The 21214-nt window shown below is 40.5% G+C and overlaps 1 protein-coding gene across 5 annotated transcripts in view; it reads left to right on the top strand.

Annotated features, from left to right (window-relative positions):
• LOC117345671 (NLR family CARD domain-containing protein 3-like) overlaps positions 1 to 21214 on the top strand; it is a 113808-nt gene that overhangs the window by 39537 nt on the left and 53057 nt on the right. For 3 of the 5 annotated variants that reach the window (XM_033914658.1, XM_033914654.1, XM_033914656.1), the window contains exons 2-4: positions 3652 to 3887; positions 4021 to 4363; positions 14416 to 14508. In XM_033914658.1, the coding sequence (XP_033770549.1) occupies positions 4021 to 4363; positions 14416 to 14508 (436 nt within the window). In that variant the 5' untranslated portion in view covers positions 3652 to 3887. Of the gene's footprint in view, positions 1 to 1672; positions 1719 to 3651; positions 3888 to 4020; positions 4364 to 14415; positions 14509 to 21214 lie in introns of those variants that run through there. The other 2 variants (XM_033914655.1, XM_033914659.1) reach the window with 2 other exon arrangements.

Below are 21214 nucleotides of genomic sequence, written 5' to 3'. Positions count from 1 at the left end.
AATTCTGCTGAGCATACTCCGGGCCCATTTCCACCCCCCAGTTAGTCCACTCCACTCAACTGGTTCACACACTCAGTGGGTCTTTGGGTGTTGTTTTGGGATCTCTTCCAGTGGTTTATCAGTATCTCCTTCTGGTCCAAGGAAGGAAACTTTGTAATCCTTAACATTGACCTACAGAATATGTTTGTAACAGCGCTGCTTGTGTGGCATTAGGCTATGTAGTGATCGAAAGAAAAAAACAGACCTTTGCACATTTTTGCACTAAATGGTGGGTGTATGAGGAGATTCACATTTCCTGCACAGCTAAGTCCATGTGAAGTTACCTTGTGCTGTATTTGACATCTAGCAAGGTCTCTGTTTGAAAGGAAAGATCTAAACTTAAAAATGAAGAGGCCAGAAGTTATGGTAAAAGCAGATAGTTTAGCTGGTTTTAAGAAAGATTTGGACAAATTCCTGGAGGAAAAGTCCATAATCTGTTATTAAGACATGGGGGAAGTGTCTGCTTGCCCTGGATCGGTAGCATGGAATGTTGCTACTCTTTGGGTTTTGACCAGGTATTAGTGTCCTGGATTGGCTACCATGAGAATGGGCTACTGGGCATGATGGACCATTGGTCTGACCCAGTTAGGCTATTCTTATGTTATGTTCTCATCTGTAGGGGCCTTTGTTTTCACTTCTTATTTTAATGTATTTATTTTCTGGGAACTTATCAGTGTTTTTTTATAATGGGAACAAAAATGGAAGAGAATTAATGTGTGTGGGATGAGGGGGTAACTAATTTCTTCAGCTAAATAATTCAATCCACTTCAAACAGACATAGGAGAACTCATGCACCATTCACACACCCTCCAACCAAAAACGTCAAAAGAAAAAAACAGTTCAACAACCTCCTAGCCATTCGAGCTGCAACACTCGACCCCCAACTCTACAACAAATTGACATCGACCACAGACTGCAAAACCTTCAAAAAGAAATAAAAACCCTTCTATTCAAAAAACACATAAAACCGAACTAACACAATCAGAACTGTCCCAAGCATCACCTGCAACTACTCCATATGTACTTCTGATGTCATGACAATTCAGACATAATTTATGTTATGTTATGTTTGGAATATAAGAAAATTTTCACTGCCTGTTTCTATTCTGACCATTTATTCCGTTTCATGGTCATTACAAAAAATATTTTTTTACATGGGGGGGGGTGTCAAAAAATGATGGGCCCCGGGTGCCACATACCCTAGGTACGCCACTGACTCAGAGTGAACCCAACCCTGGCTCAGTCTGTCTCTAATAAAACATAACGCCTCAGTGCTCTCTCTCTCTGCTAGCACTTTCAGCCTTTCTTTGTTACCTGAAAGAAAATAAGTATCTAAGCCTGGCTTAGATTTCCATCTCGTTATGCCAAGACGCCACAAAACAAAGCAGCAATGTTACTTCACAAGCTCTTTTGTGCATGAAACCTCCAGATTCCACAAGTTTTACAGGCTCTTTTGCTCCTGGACTTTGGAATAACTGAAGTGAAAGAAAAGGGTTTAGTATTGTCTCGTTCAATTATATACTTTGGTCTCACCCAACACTGTGCAGAAGTGCCGATATTTAATTTCTGCTTTCATTTCAGACCAGGCAAATAATTACAGGACTTTGAGCCTCATGGAATGTACAGAGGCAGGGTGACACCTAGGTGTGCTCTGTCTGCTGTGATTGTGGTAGTTGCAGGTAGGCAGCAAAACTTTGCTTATTCTGGATCCATTGAGCATCTGCAGTACCCACAGGACCATCCACACTCGGATCTCATGTAGAACCCTGCATTACTGGTTTTGGAGCATTGATCAGCTCTCTGGAGAAACTTAAACACACCTCAGATTTCCAGCGGTTCCAGTTTTCTTGAGTTTGGATCTTCCAGCGTTGTTATCCAAGCGAGATTAACAGAAACAGGCTGAAATGGTTCTGGGCTTGAACTTCCTGTCTTTCCTAGAGAATCCAAAACCACAATTCCATGGATGCCATTAGGCAAAACCAGGACTGGAGCAATCTCTGTGCACCAGTTCTAGCTTAGCTATTTATTGGTGGGGCGGGCACTGGGGATATTGTGTGAAAGAAGCTTGCACTGTTGCTACCTGTGGTGGACCGGAATGTGTTTATGTGTAAGGAATCCATGCAGTGCCGTGACTGTGCTGTACCAGTTCTGTGGTGGGGCATTGTGTGTTTATGTGGAAAGTTTGTGCTGCTGGTCCCTCTGCTGTGTCAATTTTGCAGTGGGGTAATGTGTGTGAAGGATGCTTAAATGGCCGCTGCCTGCGCTATACCGGTTCTGAGATGGAACTATATGAAGGAAGGTTCCATGGCTATTGCCTGTTATATTCCGAATTTTGTAGTTGTGTGTGTGTATATGTAAGGGGGAAATGCTTACACTGCTAAGCATGCTATACCTGTCCTGTGGTAAAGTAGTGTATGTGTGAGGGAACCTTGCAGCACTGCTGCTGTAGTGCATGTGCTATAAGGTGTGGTTGTATGTTTGCAAGGGACGCTTGCAGTGCTGCTCTCCGTGCAGTATGTATTCAATAGTGTAGTAATGTGTGCATTTGTAAACAAGTAAACAGCAGTCTTGGATGGGTAATTATATCGGCAAAGCCATGTTATCTTATGGCGCCTTCTGAAAAGAAATTAATTTATCTCGTAATTTGATCTTTTTATCCTTAACATAATAATTTTACTGCGTAAATTTTAAATTTGTATTGTCTTTTTTAGTTAATATGCTGTACAGTGTTTCCCCGGTCGTTTGCGGTCGGCGGTTCCCGGTCATTCACGGTATTTTCCAACCGCGAACTGCCGACAAGGAGAGGGCAGCGGGAGAGGCAGGAGAGAGCAGCCGGAGCGCCGGCGAGTGCAGGAAATCGCTCGCGGTATGCTCCGACCGCCTCTTCCTGCACTAAGTCGGGCCTTATCCAATCAGGAGCTGCTTTGAAACGCAGCTCCTGATTGGATAAGGCCCGACTTAGTGCAGGAAGAGGCGGTCAGAGCATGCCGCGAGTGATTTCCTGCACTCGCCGGCGCTCCGGCTGCTCTCCCGCTGCTCTCTTTAGTCTCCCCCATGAAAAACCGTATTCGCGGTTTTTCAAGATTTGCGGATATCGGGGGAGTACTGTATTCTTTTTTTAGCTAATATGCTGTATTCTGATTTTTAATATTTTGTACTTTGCTGATTGTCCAGTTCTTACTCTTTTTTTTGTGTAAACCGCCTAGAATTCTTTAGATTGTGGCAGTATACAAAAATAAAGTTATGTTATGTGTGAAAGAGGCTTGGAATGCTCTTATCCATGTTATATGTATTCAGTAGTTGGGGGGGGAGGAGTGCTGCCCATAGTGTACATACTATTAGGTGGGGCAGTGTATGTATGTGTTGTGCTATATAAGGTGAAACAATTTGCTCATGCTGTGTTTATTCAGTAGTGGGGCTGTATATGCTGTACCAGATCTTTGGGCTCTCTCCTGTATTTGAGAAGAGGGTGAGGTGTTGAATTGACTCTAACAATCACTATGTCTCTGGGATAAGGTTAAATAAATAAAGCCTTAGAGAGAAATGAACTTATGAACGCTTGAGCCGTAGAATAATATTGAGCCCTTTCCTCTGCTCATATCTTGCCTGCAGGGCCTGGCAGCGGGATGGGTCGTCGCACGTATACATAAATCAGGTTTTCACTCTGTGCAGTCCGCATCAGCGCTCTCGCACTGTGCCAAAGAAGTCGCAGACCAATTACCCCTTGGATCAGCTGCTGGGGGATTAGGAGAGACAGGACTGGGAACACCAGCGAATGGAGGATGAGACATTTTGTAGTGAATGCCCTTCATAAGGCCACCAAGGCATGAACTTGTTAACATCTCGCCGTAAGTTGTACTGTTTTCGTTTCCTCTTATGTCCGGCTGTTTACAGTTCTTTATTTGCTTCTGCCCCCTTTTCATGATCTTTCTCTTTTCTGTCTTTATTCCTCTCACCCTGTCCACCTTTCCCCCTCTTCAGATGGCTTTCTCCCCAAGCTCCAGCCAGTTGATTCAGAGGTACCGGGAAGACCTAGGAAAGTGGTTGCAGAATAACCCAGAGCTGCTGTTGCGCTGGCTGTACGACCATGGTGTGCTGTCGCAGGCAGAGTACTTCACCTTGCTGGAGAAGCAGCCCAAGCTGAACCAGGTTGTCTCCTTGCTGGAGCTGGTGAGCAGAGACAAGTCTCGGAGTGAGCAGTTCCTTCAGGTCCTATGTAACGTGCAGGACAATTATTGCTCAGAACTCCAGCACTGGCTAGAGGAGAACTATTCAGGATGTATAAACCCAGAATCAAGCAGAAACCAGATCCAGGCACAACCAGGTAGGAAGGAGGCAGGGTCATTCAGATTCAAATTAGCAACTAGTTCACTTTCATTACAGGGGCTGATCAGTGCTGGCTCGATGGCCAGCATGGAGCCGCAGTTCCTCTTTCTCTGTGAAAACAGAAATTACAAGACCGTAGATGCAATCGGAAGGAACCATGAGTGCCTCACCCTGCCATATTTTGTAAACAATTTTTTTTTTCTTTTGTTCAATAATTTTTATTAGCATTTAAAGAAAAGTCATACATGTATAAATAGTAACACAATATGATATAACATAAGTCATATGTATGAATAAAAACAAAAAGTTAGTCAAGTTCCTGGTAAGGCTAGTCTCAGTTAGGGCACTGGTCTTTGACCTAAGGGCCGCCGCGTGAGCGGACTGCTGGGCACGATGGACCACTGGTCTGACCCAGCAGCGGCAATTCTTATGTTCTAATGCTCTTAAATTAACTCTCATGAATACTGTCATAGATACAGCAAAAAGGACAGTATGGATGTACCCCTTAATCAGACAAATCATTATGGGCTCCTTTTACAAAGGTGCGTTAGGGCCTTAACGCGCGGAATAGTGCGAGCTAAAATGCTGTGCGCGCTAGCCGCTACCGCCTCCTCATGAGCAGGCAGTAGTTTTTTTGGGGTAGCGTGCGCTAATCCGGTGCGTGCACTAAAAACGCTCGTGCAACTTTGTAAAAGGAGCCCTATGTTTTAACAGGTGCATGGCTATAAAATTCCAATGGCTCACATATTTTAGTACATTTTTTAAAAGCATTAAACCTTTTCTGCAGCAACACGTTCATATTTGGCAGTTATGTATTCTACCATTGAGGCATCCTTCCAGTGTTGTAAGATGATTTTAATGGTCAAATTGTGCAAAATTCTTAGTAACCTTTTTTTTTTTTTAAATCTCTTTATTCATTTTGAAGCCAAAAATAAGTGCAACATATTATACAATCATATTACACTATAATAGCACCTAAATTGAATCAAATTGTAATCTATGACAAATACATATATCACCCCCCCCATCTTCATATTCAAAAATTGCACTCAAATTTAAAGATTAAAAATATTTTCCAACCCACCCCACCCTGGACGTGCATGATCAAGGGGCAAAATCGACAGTCATCACTCTTTGCAATATTTTGTCAATGGCTCCCAAATATCCAGAAACTTCTTATAATGTCTCTGTTGTATAGCCATAATACGTTCCATTTTATAAACATGACACAGAGACTCCCACCAAAAAGTAATTTTGAATGATTATCAGTTATTGATTACTGAAGCCCAAAATGGCCCAATACTATGATATTTAATGTAAGTGATTACTTGATATTCAACAAAGTACAGATAGGGTCCCATACACGTAGCCAATACTTACATATATGATCACAGTAGTATAGTGAATGGATTAGAGTGCTGACCTCCTTTTGACACGACCAGCACTTATTAGAGTTATCACTTTTAATTTTGGATCATTTATAAGGTGTCCAAATGGCTTTGTGAAATACAAAATTGTTTAATTGCTGCTGATCTTAATGATTTATGAATGGAAGTCCAAACCTGTTCCCAACATTGCTCAGAAACATCCATCTTAATGTCAAATTGCTATGTAGATTCAGTACCCTTAGGATGAGTGAATTAATTAACTTGCAAAATTTTATACCATTTAGAAGCAGCCTCTTTCTTTTTTTTTAGATGTTATCATTGACATGAAAGACATTAGACTCGGGATGGAAACTTTTAACTTGTCATATTATATTGTTGTTAATATATATAGTAATTCGTTTTTTGTTGTGTAGAAAACTTGCTAATGCATTGGGGTTAAGGGCTGACCCCAGGAGGTGGGTTCACAACAAATCTAGAGAGGTCTTTGGTGAAACTACACTCCCTCAGGGCTGTTGGCCAATTTCTAAACAGCGATCAATGTTGAAATGCCTGCACATGCAAATGAGTTTTGTGGTGGGCAGTTGTAATCCCATATAATTTCTTACTTAGAAACCAGCTCTCACACATGTGCAGAGTCGGTTTGGGGAAGCTAAATGGCAAGGAAAGCCCCCAAAGCAGCCTCCTGCCATTCAGCTGTCGGGGCATTTTTCTTTCTTTTTTTTTAATGGCACAGATGTGCATGTGCTACACAAGTACAGTATTTGCTCCATTAAAAATAAAACACAAGCCACCGTCCCCCCTGATGATGGACCCCACCCCACCAACTCCCGGAACCAAAATAGAGGCAAGAAGGATGCCTATTCCCTCCTGGCACCAAGAATAACCCCTCTGCAGGAACCTCCCCTCCCGTACTTTAAGAAAAATCATCAAGGAAGGATGCCCACTCCCTCCTGCCACTGGAAACCCCCCCACCCCGAAACAACACCTCCTGCCAGGGCATCCCTGAAACAATCCTTCACATCCCCTTCCCCATTCCCCTTCCTAAAAAAAAAAAATCAGCAGAAGGGATGCCCACTCCCTATTGCCACAGAATGCCCTCCTAGATCCCCCTGAACCGCCCCCATACCTGTTCAAGAAGTAGACAACAGGAGGGATGCCCATTCCCTCCTTCTCACAGGCCCCCCACTCCAAAATGGCAGACACTCCCCTTCCCGGTGCATCATGAGATGCACAGGGAGGGGCTTAAGGCCATGATTGTCTCAGATGTCTAAGGCCCCTCCTACCATGGGTACAGGAAGCTGTAGCAAAGAGAGATCTTTTGGGGCCACCGAAGGCATCGTGTTTACTTCATTCACACTGCCCGTGTCCCAAAGAATGGAATGCTGGAAACAAAAAGGGTAAAAAAGCGCCAGATTCCACCAGACGGGTGGGAGAGGGTAGTACAGAGATGCTGGACTGTGGAGACGGGGAGAAAAGGAAGATGCCAGACTTCTGTGGGAAGGAAGAAAGAAAGGAAGGGAAGGGGAGAACAGCGATGCGAGCTCAAGGGAGGGGAGAAGGTAAGGATAGCGATATGCCAGACTGCCAGGACAGAAGAGATAGCAGACCATGGGAAGGGATGAAGAGAAGGAGGGAGATGCCGAAGGGAAGGAAAGAAAAGAGATGCCAGGGAAGGAAGGAGGAGAGAGTGATGGTAGACCACAGTAGGGGGAGGAGGGAAGGGAAAGAGGGGAGAGCGATCTATTTATTTAATTTATTTATTTTAATTATTTATATTCCGCATATCCTACAATTCTACGCTGATTACAAATTATTCAGGTACTCAAGCATAGGAAAATGGAAAGGGAAAGAGAGAGAGGGAGGAGATGATGCACATGGATAGAGAGGAGGGGAAGTCATGGGAAAGTAGATTAAGAAGGAAGCTGAAAAATGAAAGAAAGTTGAATGTTAAAAGTTAATGCCAAAGATGGATGTAGATTTCCTTTAGTAAGTTCAGGGATACTAAGATATGAGAACAAGGTCAGAAAGAAGTATGATAACTGATATAAAGCACAAACTGACCTCTTAAAGGTAACTAGCCTATAGAGAGTGATCAAAAAGATATATATAAAAATGCTCAGAGATGTGAAACTCTAAAAGGAAGGCTGAAAAACCTCCGTTGGGTAAAGAGTTTATCTTCCAGTCATTGTCATTTCATAAAAAATCTTTGATCACATACTCGCAAGGCTATTGATTAAATATAATCTAATTCTTGAACCGTTTCAAATGTTCAATCTTCTTATATCATGCAACCGTCACTGCACTGTGAAACTGATAAGATTTACACTTAGCTCAAGAACAGGGTTTATGGGGTCCCAATGTGGCCCCGTTTCGATCCCTGCTTCAGGAGACCCAAGTAGTACGTGTTCAAAAGAGTTCCTGAGTGCTAATCATGATGATATTGTATAACTTCGTGACTTGCAAAACACATCTATTAATAAAGCAGATTTAACATGTCAGGTATGAGTGAAAAGGTTTTTGTATTCACACGAGAACATACACCTCATAATACTTCATTCGGCTGAAAAGTACATACCACTGCTGAAAGGTTGATGGAGTCAATTCTGAATGTTCCAACCACCAGACAGAGGCGGTATGTACTCTTTCTGAAGTCTGTGCAATTCATCCTTGTTCAGCCAAATGAAGTATTATGAGGTATATGTTCTCGTGTGAGTACAAAAACCTTTTCACTCATACCTGACATGTTAAATCTGCTTTATTAATAGATGTGTTTTGCAAGTCACGAAGTTATACAATATCATCATGATTAGCACTCAGGAACTCTTTTGAACACGCACTACTCGGGTCTCCTGAAGCAGGGATCGAAACGGGGCCACATTGGGACCCCATAAACCCTGTCTATGAGCTAAGTGTAAATCTTATCAGTTTCACAGTGTAGTGACGGTTGCATGATATAAGAAGATTGAACATTTGAAACGGTTCAAGAATTAGATTATTTATTTAATTTTCAATTACATTTCCAAGCATAAACATCTTGAACAGAAAGAATGGCAGAAATAAAAACATACATACAAATAGTATGAATTAAAGAAGAAATTTAAATACAACGAGGAAATAACAACAATTCCTATCATTCTCAAGTCCTCTATTTTAGAGATCCAAAATTCAATGAGTGAAAATTACAACATAGAAATACTTAGATAACTAAGAAAAATTAACGATAAAGCAATAGCCTATGATGGTGGAAGGAAGTTATCTTCATTAAAATGATGTCACCTATTCTTTGTCAAGGCGTTTAAGAGACAGAAATCCAGTCAACTGGGATGGATCATAAAAAACATATTTGAAAGATTTGTATCTGATTATGCACTTGCATGGATATCATAAAAAGAAAACTCCTCCTATAGCTGTAACTACGGGTCTCATCAACAGGAACTCTCGTCTTCTTCTCTGGGTGTCTTTAGAGACATCAGGAAACTTTAATATTTTATGTCCCAAAAATTTTTTTGATTTATTTTTAAAGAATAATCTCAATATCCAATCTCTGTCAGGAGCTAAGGCAACTGTTACCAATAATGATGATTTCACAATTTTCTCCTCAGAAGTTTCCAATAATTCAGAGACATTAAGAGATTTATCTTGACTATTTTGTTCTGGATCTGTTTGTTCCTGGATTTTCCTTTCCGGAAGATAATATACCCTAACAAAGGGAGGTAATGATTGTTCTGGAACATTCAGAACATCCAGAAAATATCTCTTTAACATATCTCGAGGATTTATCAAAGGATCTTTAGGAAAATTTAATATCCTCAAATTGTTAAAGCGATTATAATTTTCAAGAGTTTCTAGTTTTCTTCGTATAGTATTACTATCTTTAACTTGTGTTTCTTGGAAATTTTTTATTGTTTTCAATTCTATAGTCATTTTTTGAGTCTCACTTTTACTTTGATTAATCTCTTGTTTCATTTGTGAAATTTCTTCTTGATGTACTTTTCATTTTCCTTCTATCTCTTCGACCTTTGGGGAAAAAGTTTTCCCCAGGTTTATAACTAAGTCCCAAATATTCTCCAAAGTAACTTCAGGAGGTTTTACTAATGAAGAAAAGTCTTGTAGTGCTAATTCAGTCTTACCCTTTGCTGGATTCATGACTTTTATCCCTTGTGCTGACTCCTCAATTGATCTTCCGGCCACAGGTAGCTCCAGGGACACAAGTTCCCCCACTGACTCCAGAGGCAAGCTCTCTGTTAAACCAGCCTCTCGCAGTAGGAGCACAGCCTCTTTGGACATGCTCACTTCCTGTGGAGAGCTTGCTTGCTGTGGCCGTGGAGGAAGAACTCTATGGTCTGGGCTCAGAGTAGCATCTAGCCCCAAGTCATCTGGAATGGCGTCACTCATCGCTGACGTTGACAACGGGCAATTCCCAGACAAATCCATTCCTCCCATGAGGCGCCGCAAAATCTCATCGATAGAGCCGCTTGAGGGGGGTCTCCGGTCATCGGGAGGCTCCACCGACTCCTTTACCCCTTCTCTTCGGCATTATTAAACTGAAATTAGTGGGAAAACAGGAACAATGCACGGCATCTCTCTCATACACAGGCTACCGCGGCCATCTTGGATACAAGAATTAGATTATATTTAATCAATAGCCTTGTGAGTATGTGATGATAGATTTTTTATGAAAAGACAATGACTGGAAGGTAAACTCTTTACCCAAGGGAGGTTTTTCAGCCTTCCTTTTAGAGTTTCACATCTCTGAGCATTTTTATATATATCTTTTTGATCACTCTCTATAGGCTAGTTACCTTTAAGAGGTCAGTTTGTGCTTTATATTAGTTAAAGATGGATGTAGGGCAGAAAGTGAAGGAGGAGAAAAGAGCAAATGGATAAAAAGACCTTGGAAGCAGAGTTAAGAGCACAGACAGAATGAGGTATTTAATTAAATTTGCGGATGACACCAAACTCTACCGCAGGGTTGAAACCATGGAAGACTGCGAAGATCTGCAAAGGGACCTAACGACGCTAGAAGAATGGGCCAAAAAATGGCAAATGAACTTTAATGTAGGGAAATGCAAGGTCATGCATGTAGGGAAAAAGAACCCGATGTTCAGCTACAAAATGGGAGGATCACTGCTAGGGGTAAGTAACCTTGAAAGAGACCTGGGAGTGATGGTGGACACGTCTTTAAAGGCGTCGGCACAGTGCGCCACAGCCTCAAGAAAAGCAAACAAAATGTTGGGTATCATTAAGAAGGGTATCACGACCAGGACAAAGGAGGTCATCCTGCCACTGTATCGTGCAATGGTGCGACCGCATCTGGAGTACTGTGTCCAATATTGGTCGCCGTACCTCAAAAAGGACATGGCGGTACTTGAGGGAGTCCAGAGAAGAGCAACTAAACTGATAAGAGGTATGGAAAACCTCTCATATACTGACAGACTGAAAAAGCTGGGGCTGTTCTCCCTGGAAAAGCGGAGACTTAGAGGAGACATGATAGAAACCTTCAAGATCCTGAAGGGTATAGAAAAAGTAGACAGGGACAGATTTTTCAGATTACGGGGAACCACAAGTACAAGGGGGCACTCGGAAAAATTAAAAGGAGACAGGTTTAAAACAAATGCCAGAAAGTTCTTTTTCACCCAGAGGGTGGTGGACACATGGAACGCGCTCCCGGAGGCTGTGATAGGCCGGAGCACGTTACAAGGCTTCAAAGAAGGTTTGGATAGGTTCCTAGAGGATAAAGGAATTGAAGGGTACAGATAAGAGTAGCGGTAGGTTATAGGGATAGTCTGGGACCATTGCTCAGGCAATGGGCCTGATGGGCCGCCGCGGGAGCGGACCGCTGGGCGAGATGGACCTCTGGTCTGCCTCAGCGGAGGCAACTTCTTATGTTCTTATGTTCTTAGGTATAGCCAGAGACTGGGAAAAGATGATTAGAAAAATAAAATCACCAGACAACAAAGGTAGGAAAAACTATTTTATTTTCAATTTAGTAATTGAAATACTAGTGTCTCAGTTAAGAATTTACATCTGCTGTCTATATTTTGCACTGTTCAGAAAGAAATGCATTTCTCTCTTTCTCTGGTAGTGTACTCGTTCTGCAAGCAGAGTCTGGCATCATGGGTTTCAGTTGTGTATATTAGGACTTTTAGGGATCCTTTTACTAAGGCACACTAACCGATTTAGCACACATTTTTAGCGCATGCTAAAGATTAGCACGTGCTAAGGCATCCATAGAATATAATGGGCGTCTTAGAATTTAGCGCACGCTAATCTTTCACATGTGCTAAATCGGCTAGCACGCCTTAGTAAAAGGACCCCTTAGTTTGTTATCCTGTATTTGCTTAGGGCTCATTGTGTGAATGAGGTCAGGTGTTCTCGTAGGAATGAATGTCAAGGAGCATTATTGGCATCAAGGCCCCCAGTAGGTAGTCAAACCTCGGCTTGCGTGTAACGCAGTTTGCGACAGTTTTGCAAGACGAGTAAAACATTATCGCAAATCGTGACTCGCAAACCGAGCATTGGCTCAATTTGTGAGTCTCCCCGCCCGCGAACCGGCATCTTCTGCCCACCCAAACTGAAGGCTTATCTCCAATCTGGCATCGGCACACAGCACCAACCCACAGGAGGTGCCGGTGCTGCTTGCCGAACTGGGCCTTGAGCATTTGCGCATGCTCAAGGCCTTCTAGCTCTTATTTTCTCCGAGAATCTCAGAGAGAGGCGGGAGCCAGAAGGCTATGAGCATGCGCAGATGCTCAAGACCCAGTTCGGCAAGCAGCATGATCTTCGGGCACTGGCATCTCCTGTGGGTTAGTGCTGCGTGCCGGTTCCAGATTGGGGGTAAGCCTTCAGTTTGGGCGGGCGGGTGATGCTAGTTCGCGAGGGGGGGGCGATGCCAGTTCATGGGGAAATGGCGTTTACGGGCAGGGGGGGTGATGCCAGTTCACGGGGGGGGGGGGAGAGATGTGGAAGTGCACCAGAGGTCTCGGGGGGGGGGGGGGGGGGGGTCTTTTGGGGATGTGGTGGGGTGGAACAGCGCTGGTTGCCGGGGGGGAGGGGAAGGGGAGGTGGAACCAATCTAGTGAGTTTCCTTTACTTCCTATGAGGAAACTCGCTTTGATATACGAGTAATTTGGTTTACGAGCATGCTTCTGGAACGAATTATGCTCGTAAACCAAGGTTCCACTGTATTTCTTATCTTCTGTAAGAAGATGCTTACTTTTCTAGGAGTAAAAATTTAGAATGGCCTTACAGAAATGACCAGAACTGAACCTTGCCACATCATCTTCCGAAGAAAACTGAAAACCCATCTGTTCAACACTTAATCTCCTGCATCCTCTCCTCTTCTCATCTCCTCCCCTCCCTCTCCCACCTCCCCCTACCTATTATCCCCGCTCTCCCTCCCCTCTCTCCCTACTCTCCCCTCTCTTTAAAGTCGCCTTGAGCCTGTATAGGTATGAGCGACGCACATATAGAAGATTAGATTAGATTTGTTGGCTCTCCTTTAGCCCTTTTGAACCCAAAACCTCACTTAAAAAATTAGTGAAGACCACTGCACTAATCTCTCTTATTTCATTAAAATGGTGGTGTAGCCATGTTAATCCACTTTTAAAGGTAATATATAAAAATAAATCAAAACACAAAGGAAAAAAAGTGATACCTTTTTTATTGCACTAGCTTAATGCATTTTTTGATTAGCTTTCAAAGGTAACCCTTCTTCAGATCAGAAATAAGCAAATACTGACAAATATTAGAATATAGAAGTGAAACAATGCTTCTAAAGCTAATTAAAAATTGTGTTATGTTATCCCAATAAAAAAGGTATCTTTTTTTTCCTTTGTTTTGTGTTATTTCTATATATATCCTCTTTATTGAACTCTGTGTCTCAAAGGACTCCCTCTCTACCTACTGCACCCACTCTAATGGAGGAAGATCTTGACTCCTCCATTAGTACTGGGTTTAATATTTTCCTCCGAAAACTAAGGGCTCCTTTTACGAAGGTGTGCTAGGGCCTTAACGCATGCATAGCACATGTTAAATTCCCAAGCATGCTAGCCGCTACCGCCTCCTTTTCAGCAGGCAGTAGATTTTCAGCTACCGCGAGTGCTAAAAACCCTAGCGCACCTTTGTAAAAGGAGCCCCAAGGCTGTAATGCTGTGGTCTCAAACTTGCGGCCTGGGAGCCACATGCGACCCGCCAGGTACTATTTTGAGGCCCTCGGTATGTTTATCATAATCACAAAAGTAAAATAAAACAGTTTCTTGATCACATGTCTCTTTAGCTATAAATTACATAGACAAAAGAAATGATTTAGAAACTATAAAGAGTTTTACCTCATGCAAAATTGTCATTTCTTTAATAAGACATTAACTATTTTTCTGAGGCCTTCCAAGTACCTACAAATCCAAAATGTGGCGCTGCAAAGGGTTTGAGTTTGAGATCACTACTGTAATGCCATTTGGCTAAATCGATAGTTTTGAATGGAACTAAACTGGATTCAGGACTGTGAATACTCTTCCTATCATTGAACGAAAGACACATTGTGAAGTCCTGCCACAACTGGTTGTACAAGTTTATCTAGTGTGCTCGTTGTTTCTTAAACTATAATGTGCTCAGGTCTAATAGATTGGGGTTGTCTTTCTCTGCTTATTTTCCAATCGTTTAGGAAACACCAAAATTAAAAAAAGTCCCTTTTGTTGGCTGAAAATCAAGAGCAAGACGTCAAAAAAATATCAGCTCCCTGAACAAGCTGTTCCAGGTACAAGTTGATTAAAAAAAAAAAAAAATTTAAATTACACATTTGTTTGCTTGTTTTTTTAGAAGGCGTATGTCTTATGCTGCTTTCAATAAGAGATTTCCGGAGTAATTGTGAAATAGTAATGGAGTAGATAATGGCAGAAGAGGACCTTGAGTACAGCGTTTGGTTCTTGCCTGCTTATCTCAAAAAAGATATAGTAGCAGTAGAAAAAGTTCAAAGAGCAACCAAGATGATAAAGGGGATGAAACTCCTCTCGTATGAGGAAAGAGAGGTTAGGGCTCTTTAGCTTGGAAAAGAGATGGCTGAGGGGAGATATGACTGAAGTCTACAAAATCCTGAGTGGTGTAGAACAGGCACAAGTGGATCAAAATATATATATTTTTTTTACCTCATCAAGATTTACAAAGACTAGGGGCTCCTAGCATTAGCGGCTGTAGCAAGTTTCAAGTTTCAAGTTTATTAGGATTTTATATACCGCCTATCAAGGTTATCTAAGCGGTTTTACAATCAGGTACTCAAGCATTTTCCCTCTCTGTCCCGGTGGGCTCACAATCTATCTAACGTACCTGGGGCTACGGAGGATTAAGTGACTTGCCCAGGGTCACAAGGAGCAGCGCGGGGTTTGAACCCACAACCCCAGGGTGCTGAGGCTGTAGATCCAACCACTGCGCAACTTTTCATCACACGCTAACCCCTGCGCTAGCTGAAAAACTACCGCCTGCTCAAGAGGAAGCGGTGGCGGCTAGCTTGGCCAGCGGTTTAGTGGGAACTATTACGCACGTTAAACCGCTAATGCGCCTTTGTAAAGGGAGCCCTAGGGGACACATGAAGTTACAGAATAATATTTTTGAAACCAATAGGAGGAAATTTTTTTAACTCTGAGAATAGTTAAGAACTGGAACACGTTGCCAGAGGATGTGGTAAAAGCAGTTAATGTAGCTGGTTTTAAAAAAGGTTTGGGCAAGTTCCTGGAGGAAAAGTCCATAGTCTGCTGTTGAGACAGACATGGGACGGTAGCATGGAATGCTGCTACTATTTGGGTTTTTCCAGGTACTTGTGACTTGGATTAGCCTCCATAAAGACAGGATACTGGGCAAGATGGACCATTGATCTGACCAAATAAGGCTAATCTTATGTTCTTATTTGCACACAATCTACCAGTATTACCCAGGAATATTTAAATTCCATTCCAGTGTTGGCTTTCTTCACCTTTGTTGGAACACATGGTCAAGGTTTTAAAAAGAGTTTGGACAAGTTCCCAGAGGAAAGGTTCATAAATCATTATTAGCCAGGTAGATTTGGGAAAGCTACTACTTAACATAAAAGGAAGCCATACTGCAATCTCGCTATTGCTTCTTGTGATCTTGGACAAGTCACTTAAGGGACAATTCTATGAACTATTATTATAAGAGAATCCAAATTCATTAATGTAGTAACAAGATTTAACTTTAATTCATATTATTACATTTAAATGTTAATATTATCATAAAATTCATAAAACATCAATCACAAGCTACAAACATTAATAGATTTACAAACGTCGGCAGGAAAATCATAATATATCATTCAATCATCCTCAATTCTATAAACTGTCAGACACCTATGTGCACTCGGGGTGGGGTGGGGTGGGGGGGTTAGATTGATTTGGGGCAATATAAAGGGTATTCAATGGTTATATTAATTAAATATATTTGTTTAAGTAATCTCACTAATTTAATGAATTTCCACATATATAGGAAATGTATTATTTTATTATATTCTATTATTTATTTGTTCACTTTTTATGAGTATTTATTCAGGTATTTATAAAATATTTTAGTCTATAGGGGTTGATTAATTTTAATTTTATAAGGGGAAGTAATTATGTTGCCCGGGGGAGGGTTCTGGCTGCTAGTCTAAGGGCTCCTTTTACTAAGGTGTGCTGGCGTTTTTTAGTGCATGTTACAGATTAGCGCTTGCTTGCCCTGCGCTACACAAAAAATACTAATACAAGCTCTAAGGAGGCGTTAGCGTGTAGCGCATGGGGTAATGTAGCGCGCGCTAAAACTGCTAGCACACCTTAGTAAAAGGAGCCCAAAATGTATGTCTTCAAGAAAATGTATGATATGGGGGATAGGGACTTGGGGGGAGAACAGGGGATTTTTATTAAGGGGTTTAGGATGTGTATTGAGCATAGGGTGTTTTGGGGGAAAAAATTATTTTTGGTATACTATTATGGGTTTTCTTTGAAATTTTGCAATGAATTTTTAAAATGTTTTCATTTTGTTTTTAATCTTTATTCATTTTCGAACTTACAATAAGTGTGTCAATATGTTAAAACAGATTAACAATAACTATATCACTTAATAATCAATAGTACAAATGAAATATTCTTATCTCCCACCCTTCCCACCCCTTCCTATTATATAATCAATACCTTCTACAATATATAATCATAAAATTACTCCCCCTCCCCCTCATAATTGAACCTGTAAATTTAAGGGAAAAAATGTCATCTAATCAGTACAATATTTTGTTAATGGCTCCCACACATCTTGAAATTTCCTAAAACATCCTCGCTGTATTGCAATAAATCTTTCCATTTTATAAATATGACATAAGGAATTCCACCAGAAATTATAATTTAATCTACTCCAGTTTTTCCAATTATACGTAATTTGTTGAACGGCAACCTCAGTCATTATAAGTAATAATTTGTCATTTGAAGAAATCTGACTTTTTGCTCTCATTGCCATACCAAAATAGCACCGTATCATGACAATGCCACTGGATTGTCTAATAAACAATTCATTTGGTCCCAAATTGATTTCCAAAAAGTCATAATAAATGGACAGTAGAATAATAAATGATTCAAAGTCCCTGCTTCGAGATGACAATGCCAACATCTATTAGACTTAGAGCTATCCAATTTTTGTAAACGAACAGGGGTCCATAATGCTCTATGTAACAGAAAAAACCATGTTTGTCTCATAGTTGCTAACACTGTACATCTCATCCTCCAAGTCCAAATTTATAGCCATTGAGACGCAGAAATTTGATGTTTTCTTTAAATGTCAATGGCCTCAATCATCCTGTTAAGAGGAAAAAAACGCTCAATTTTTTAAAGCAGCAAGATGCGTATATATATATATGATACAGGAAACTCATTTGTCTGCTGGGGAATCGATGAAGTTGGAAAAGGGGGGGGGGGGGTCAAGCAGTGTTTCTTTCCACCGGCTGTGGGAAAGAAAGTGGGGATGGCTATTTTAGTGCATAGGAAATGTTCAGCTGTATTTAATTTTATTTCTGCAGATCCTTCAGGAATGTGGGTTCAGGGGAAACATGCTCTGACACTGTTTAATATCTATGCCCCTAATTCAAATCATGCAGAATTTTTCAAAACTCTTCAATCTAATCTAGTGGTAGCTGGGGACTTCAATGCTGTTATGGTCCATTGCTGGATAAACAACCCAGTAAGCTTTTGAAACCATTGGGATTGGATAATTTAGTTCAATCCTGTGGATTAAAAGATATCTGGCGGATTCTCCATTTTAATGCTTGGGAGTTTTCTTTTTGTTCCCATGTTCATAAATCATTTTAAAGAATAGATTAAGTATTTGTATCAGATCAGTTAGTTTAACAAATAACCAAAGTTGGCATAGACCCAATTGTTTTATCAGATCATGCTGGAGTTTGGATTGAATTAAAATTTGAGGAATAAGATTGTAACAGACCTGTTTAGAGATTCAATAATGCATTGCTTGCAGATTAAAACTTTATTGAAGAATTTAATTAAAAATGAATAAATATTTTCAAATCAATGCCTCAGAGGAAATCTCTTTAGAAACATTCTGGGATGCTTTCAAAGCTACCATGAGAGGGCAAATAATCTCATATTCAGCATATGTTAGGAAACAACTTAAAATAGAATATTCTAATTTGGAACAAAATGTTAATGTTTTGGAATCCCAATTGTCCTTGAAATGGGAACAAACTACTTTACAGACCTTCTTAAAAACTAAGGGCCTGTTTTACAAAGCCATGCGGCAACAGCCCCGAAGCCCTTTAAATCTTTATGGGCTTCGGGGCTGTTACCATGCAGCAGCCGCTAGCGCAGCTTTGTAAAACAGGCCCTAAATATAAATATAATGAGATTTCCTCTCAAATGGCTAGGAAAGAGTTATTCTCTCAGCAGGCTCTGTATTATAGAAACTCGAATAAAGCGGGAAGAGTATTATCTAATTACCTTAAAGCTAAAAAAAAAAGTAAAAATTGTGGCTATCACAGATGAGAAGGGGAAAACTCATTCTTAAATTGGAAATATCTTAAAACAATTTTTGAAATATTATAAAGCTTTATATTTTTCTGAGCTTTATTCAAATAAAGAACTTGAGGGTTTAGAGTTCTTGAAGTTAATTAAGGGACCTAAAATTCCTGAGCATATAAAAAGAACTCTTGACGCACCTATATCAATGAAAAAACTACAAGCAGCATTGAAGTCCCTTAGAGTTGGATCCGCTCCAGGTGGTGATGATTTCACTGTAGAGTTTTATAAATCATTTCAAATTACCCTATTACCTTATCTATTAAATTTATATCAGACTCAATTGACTAAAGGTTGCATTGGTACTATGGCAGAATCTTTAACTATTGTTTTACTGAAGCCAAATAAAGATCCCACGTTGGTTTCAAATTACAGGCCTATTTCTTTGATTAATGTAGATGGAAAACTTCTGGCTAAGTTATTGGCTTTACGCTTGGCCAAGACTCTCCCTTATATTATAGGTATGTACCAAACAGGGTTCGTTGCTCAAAGGCATTCTTCAAACACTAGGCTGGCTTTCCACATGTTAAATTTAACAAAAGCTATGGAAGATTCGGCAGAGAAGGCCTTTGATCGTGTGGAGTGGACCTTCATGTATCAAGCAATGGTTTGGTTTGGTATTGGTTCCGGATTTATATAAATGATTCAAACCTTGTATAGTTCCCATTCTGCCAGATTATATATTAATAATACTTTTTCAGAACGTTTTCGTCTGGAGAGGGGAGTTAGACAAGGGTGTCCGTTATCTCCTTTGCTTTTTGACATTGTACTGGAACCCTTGCTATTGGCTATTCAACAGGCAAAAGAGATACAGAGTATTCCTTATGCAGGTCGGTAATATAAAGTCTCTGAGTATACAGATGATATTTTGCTTCATTTGAGGAATCCTGAAACTTCCATCCCGCATTTGATTTGATTGACCGATTTTGGCAAATTTTCTGGATATAAAATAAATTGGACTAAATCAGAGATTCTTCCACTAAATGTACATTGTCCAAAAGGATTATTTGATACATTCCCTTTTCTTTGGAAGGAAAAGGGGATAAAATATTTAGGTATTTGGATACAAAAAATGTTGGAAGAGACGATGAAAGTAAATGAAAAATCTTTATTGCTGAAGATTACAGAAATGTGTGAGCAATGGAACCTTTTACATCTGTCTTGGTAGGGGAGAGTTCAAACAGTTAAGATGCAAATGACCAATTTTTTTTTTTTTTTGTAAGTTCTTGTTGTAATACATCTTGGATAATTCTTTTGTAATCCGCCTTGAACTGCAAGGTAATGGCGGAATAGAAATCCCTAATGTAATGTAATGTAATGATGATTTTGCCTCTGGTTTGCTACCAAATGGGTATGTTGCCAGTGTTTTTTTCAGAGGTCCTTTTACAAGAAATTAAATAGTATTCTTACTAAATTTATTTGGCTGGGTTAAACTACGAAAATTGCTTTAGTATCTTTACAAAAACCAATTGCGGTGGGGGAGGCGGGGGTGGTAAATTTTCCCAATTTTTATAGGTACCATCAAGCCTACATAATGCGTCAGTATTGGATCCTCCCCGAGCTCATGGAAAATCTTCCAGACTGGTTATGGTTGGAATGGCAACTCCTGTCTCCACTGAGATTGTGTCACATTTTGAGTATCAAGTTACCTAGGATGTATAAGGACAATAGAATTTTATTAGACACTTGGCAGACATTAAAATTTATTAATAATTTAACTCCCAAGATTCAGATTGGCGGGTTTAAGATCCTTTGGAAGCATTGGATATAGGCGGGCATACGTACTCTGGATGATGTAGTATCAGAAGGAAAGTTGCTTGACTTTTCACAACTGCAACAAAGATTTGGTATTGTTAAGTCTCAAAATTATAAGTGGTTGCAGTTGAAGCAAGCCATTCAGAAGGGGTTCTCTAATTGGCAAAATCTTAAAAATCAGTATAGTTTGCTGGTTCTATGCTTCCAGACAGATTTCCTAGGGCATCAGGCCGCCCAGTGGTATAAATTAATATCTGAATTTTTGAATAAGAAACCAAAAACTGGTCTTTGAGACATTTGGAGTATTGAGATTAAACAGCAGATTTCTGTGTCTCAATGGCCATGAATTTGGACTTGTAGGATGAGATGTATGGCGTCTGCATCTATGAGACAAACATGTTTTTTTGTTGTTGTTGTTGTTGCATAGAAGTTTTTGGACCCCCTGTTCGTTTACAGAAATTGGATAGTTCTAAGTCTAACAAAAGCTGGCACTGTCATCTTGATGTAGGGACATTGGATCATCTACTGTACTATTGTCCCTTGATACTTAAATTTTGGAGATCCATTTGGGGTCAAGTGAATAAAATATTGGAAAATCCAGTGGCACTGACGTACGATACCATACTATTTGGCACGTTAATGAGGGCT

Source organism: Geotrypetes seraphini, chromosome 11 (assembly GCF_902459505.1).
Source record: "Geotrypetes seraphini chromosome 11, aGeoSer1.1, whole genome shotgun sequence".
In the NCBI taxonomy this organism is placed as follows: Eukaryota; Metazoa; Chordata; class Amphibia; order Gymnophiona; family Dermophiidae; genus Geotrypetes; species Geotrypetes seraphini.
Note: the sequence above shows the minus strand (reverse complement) of the source record. Positions and strands in the feature narration are given on the sequence as shown.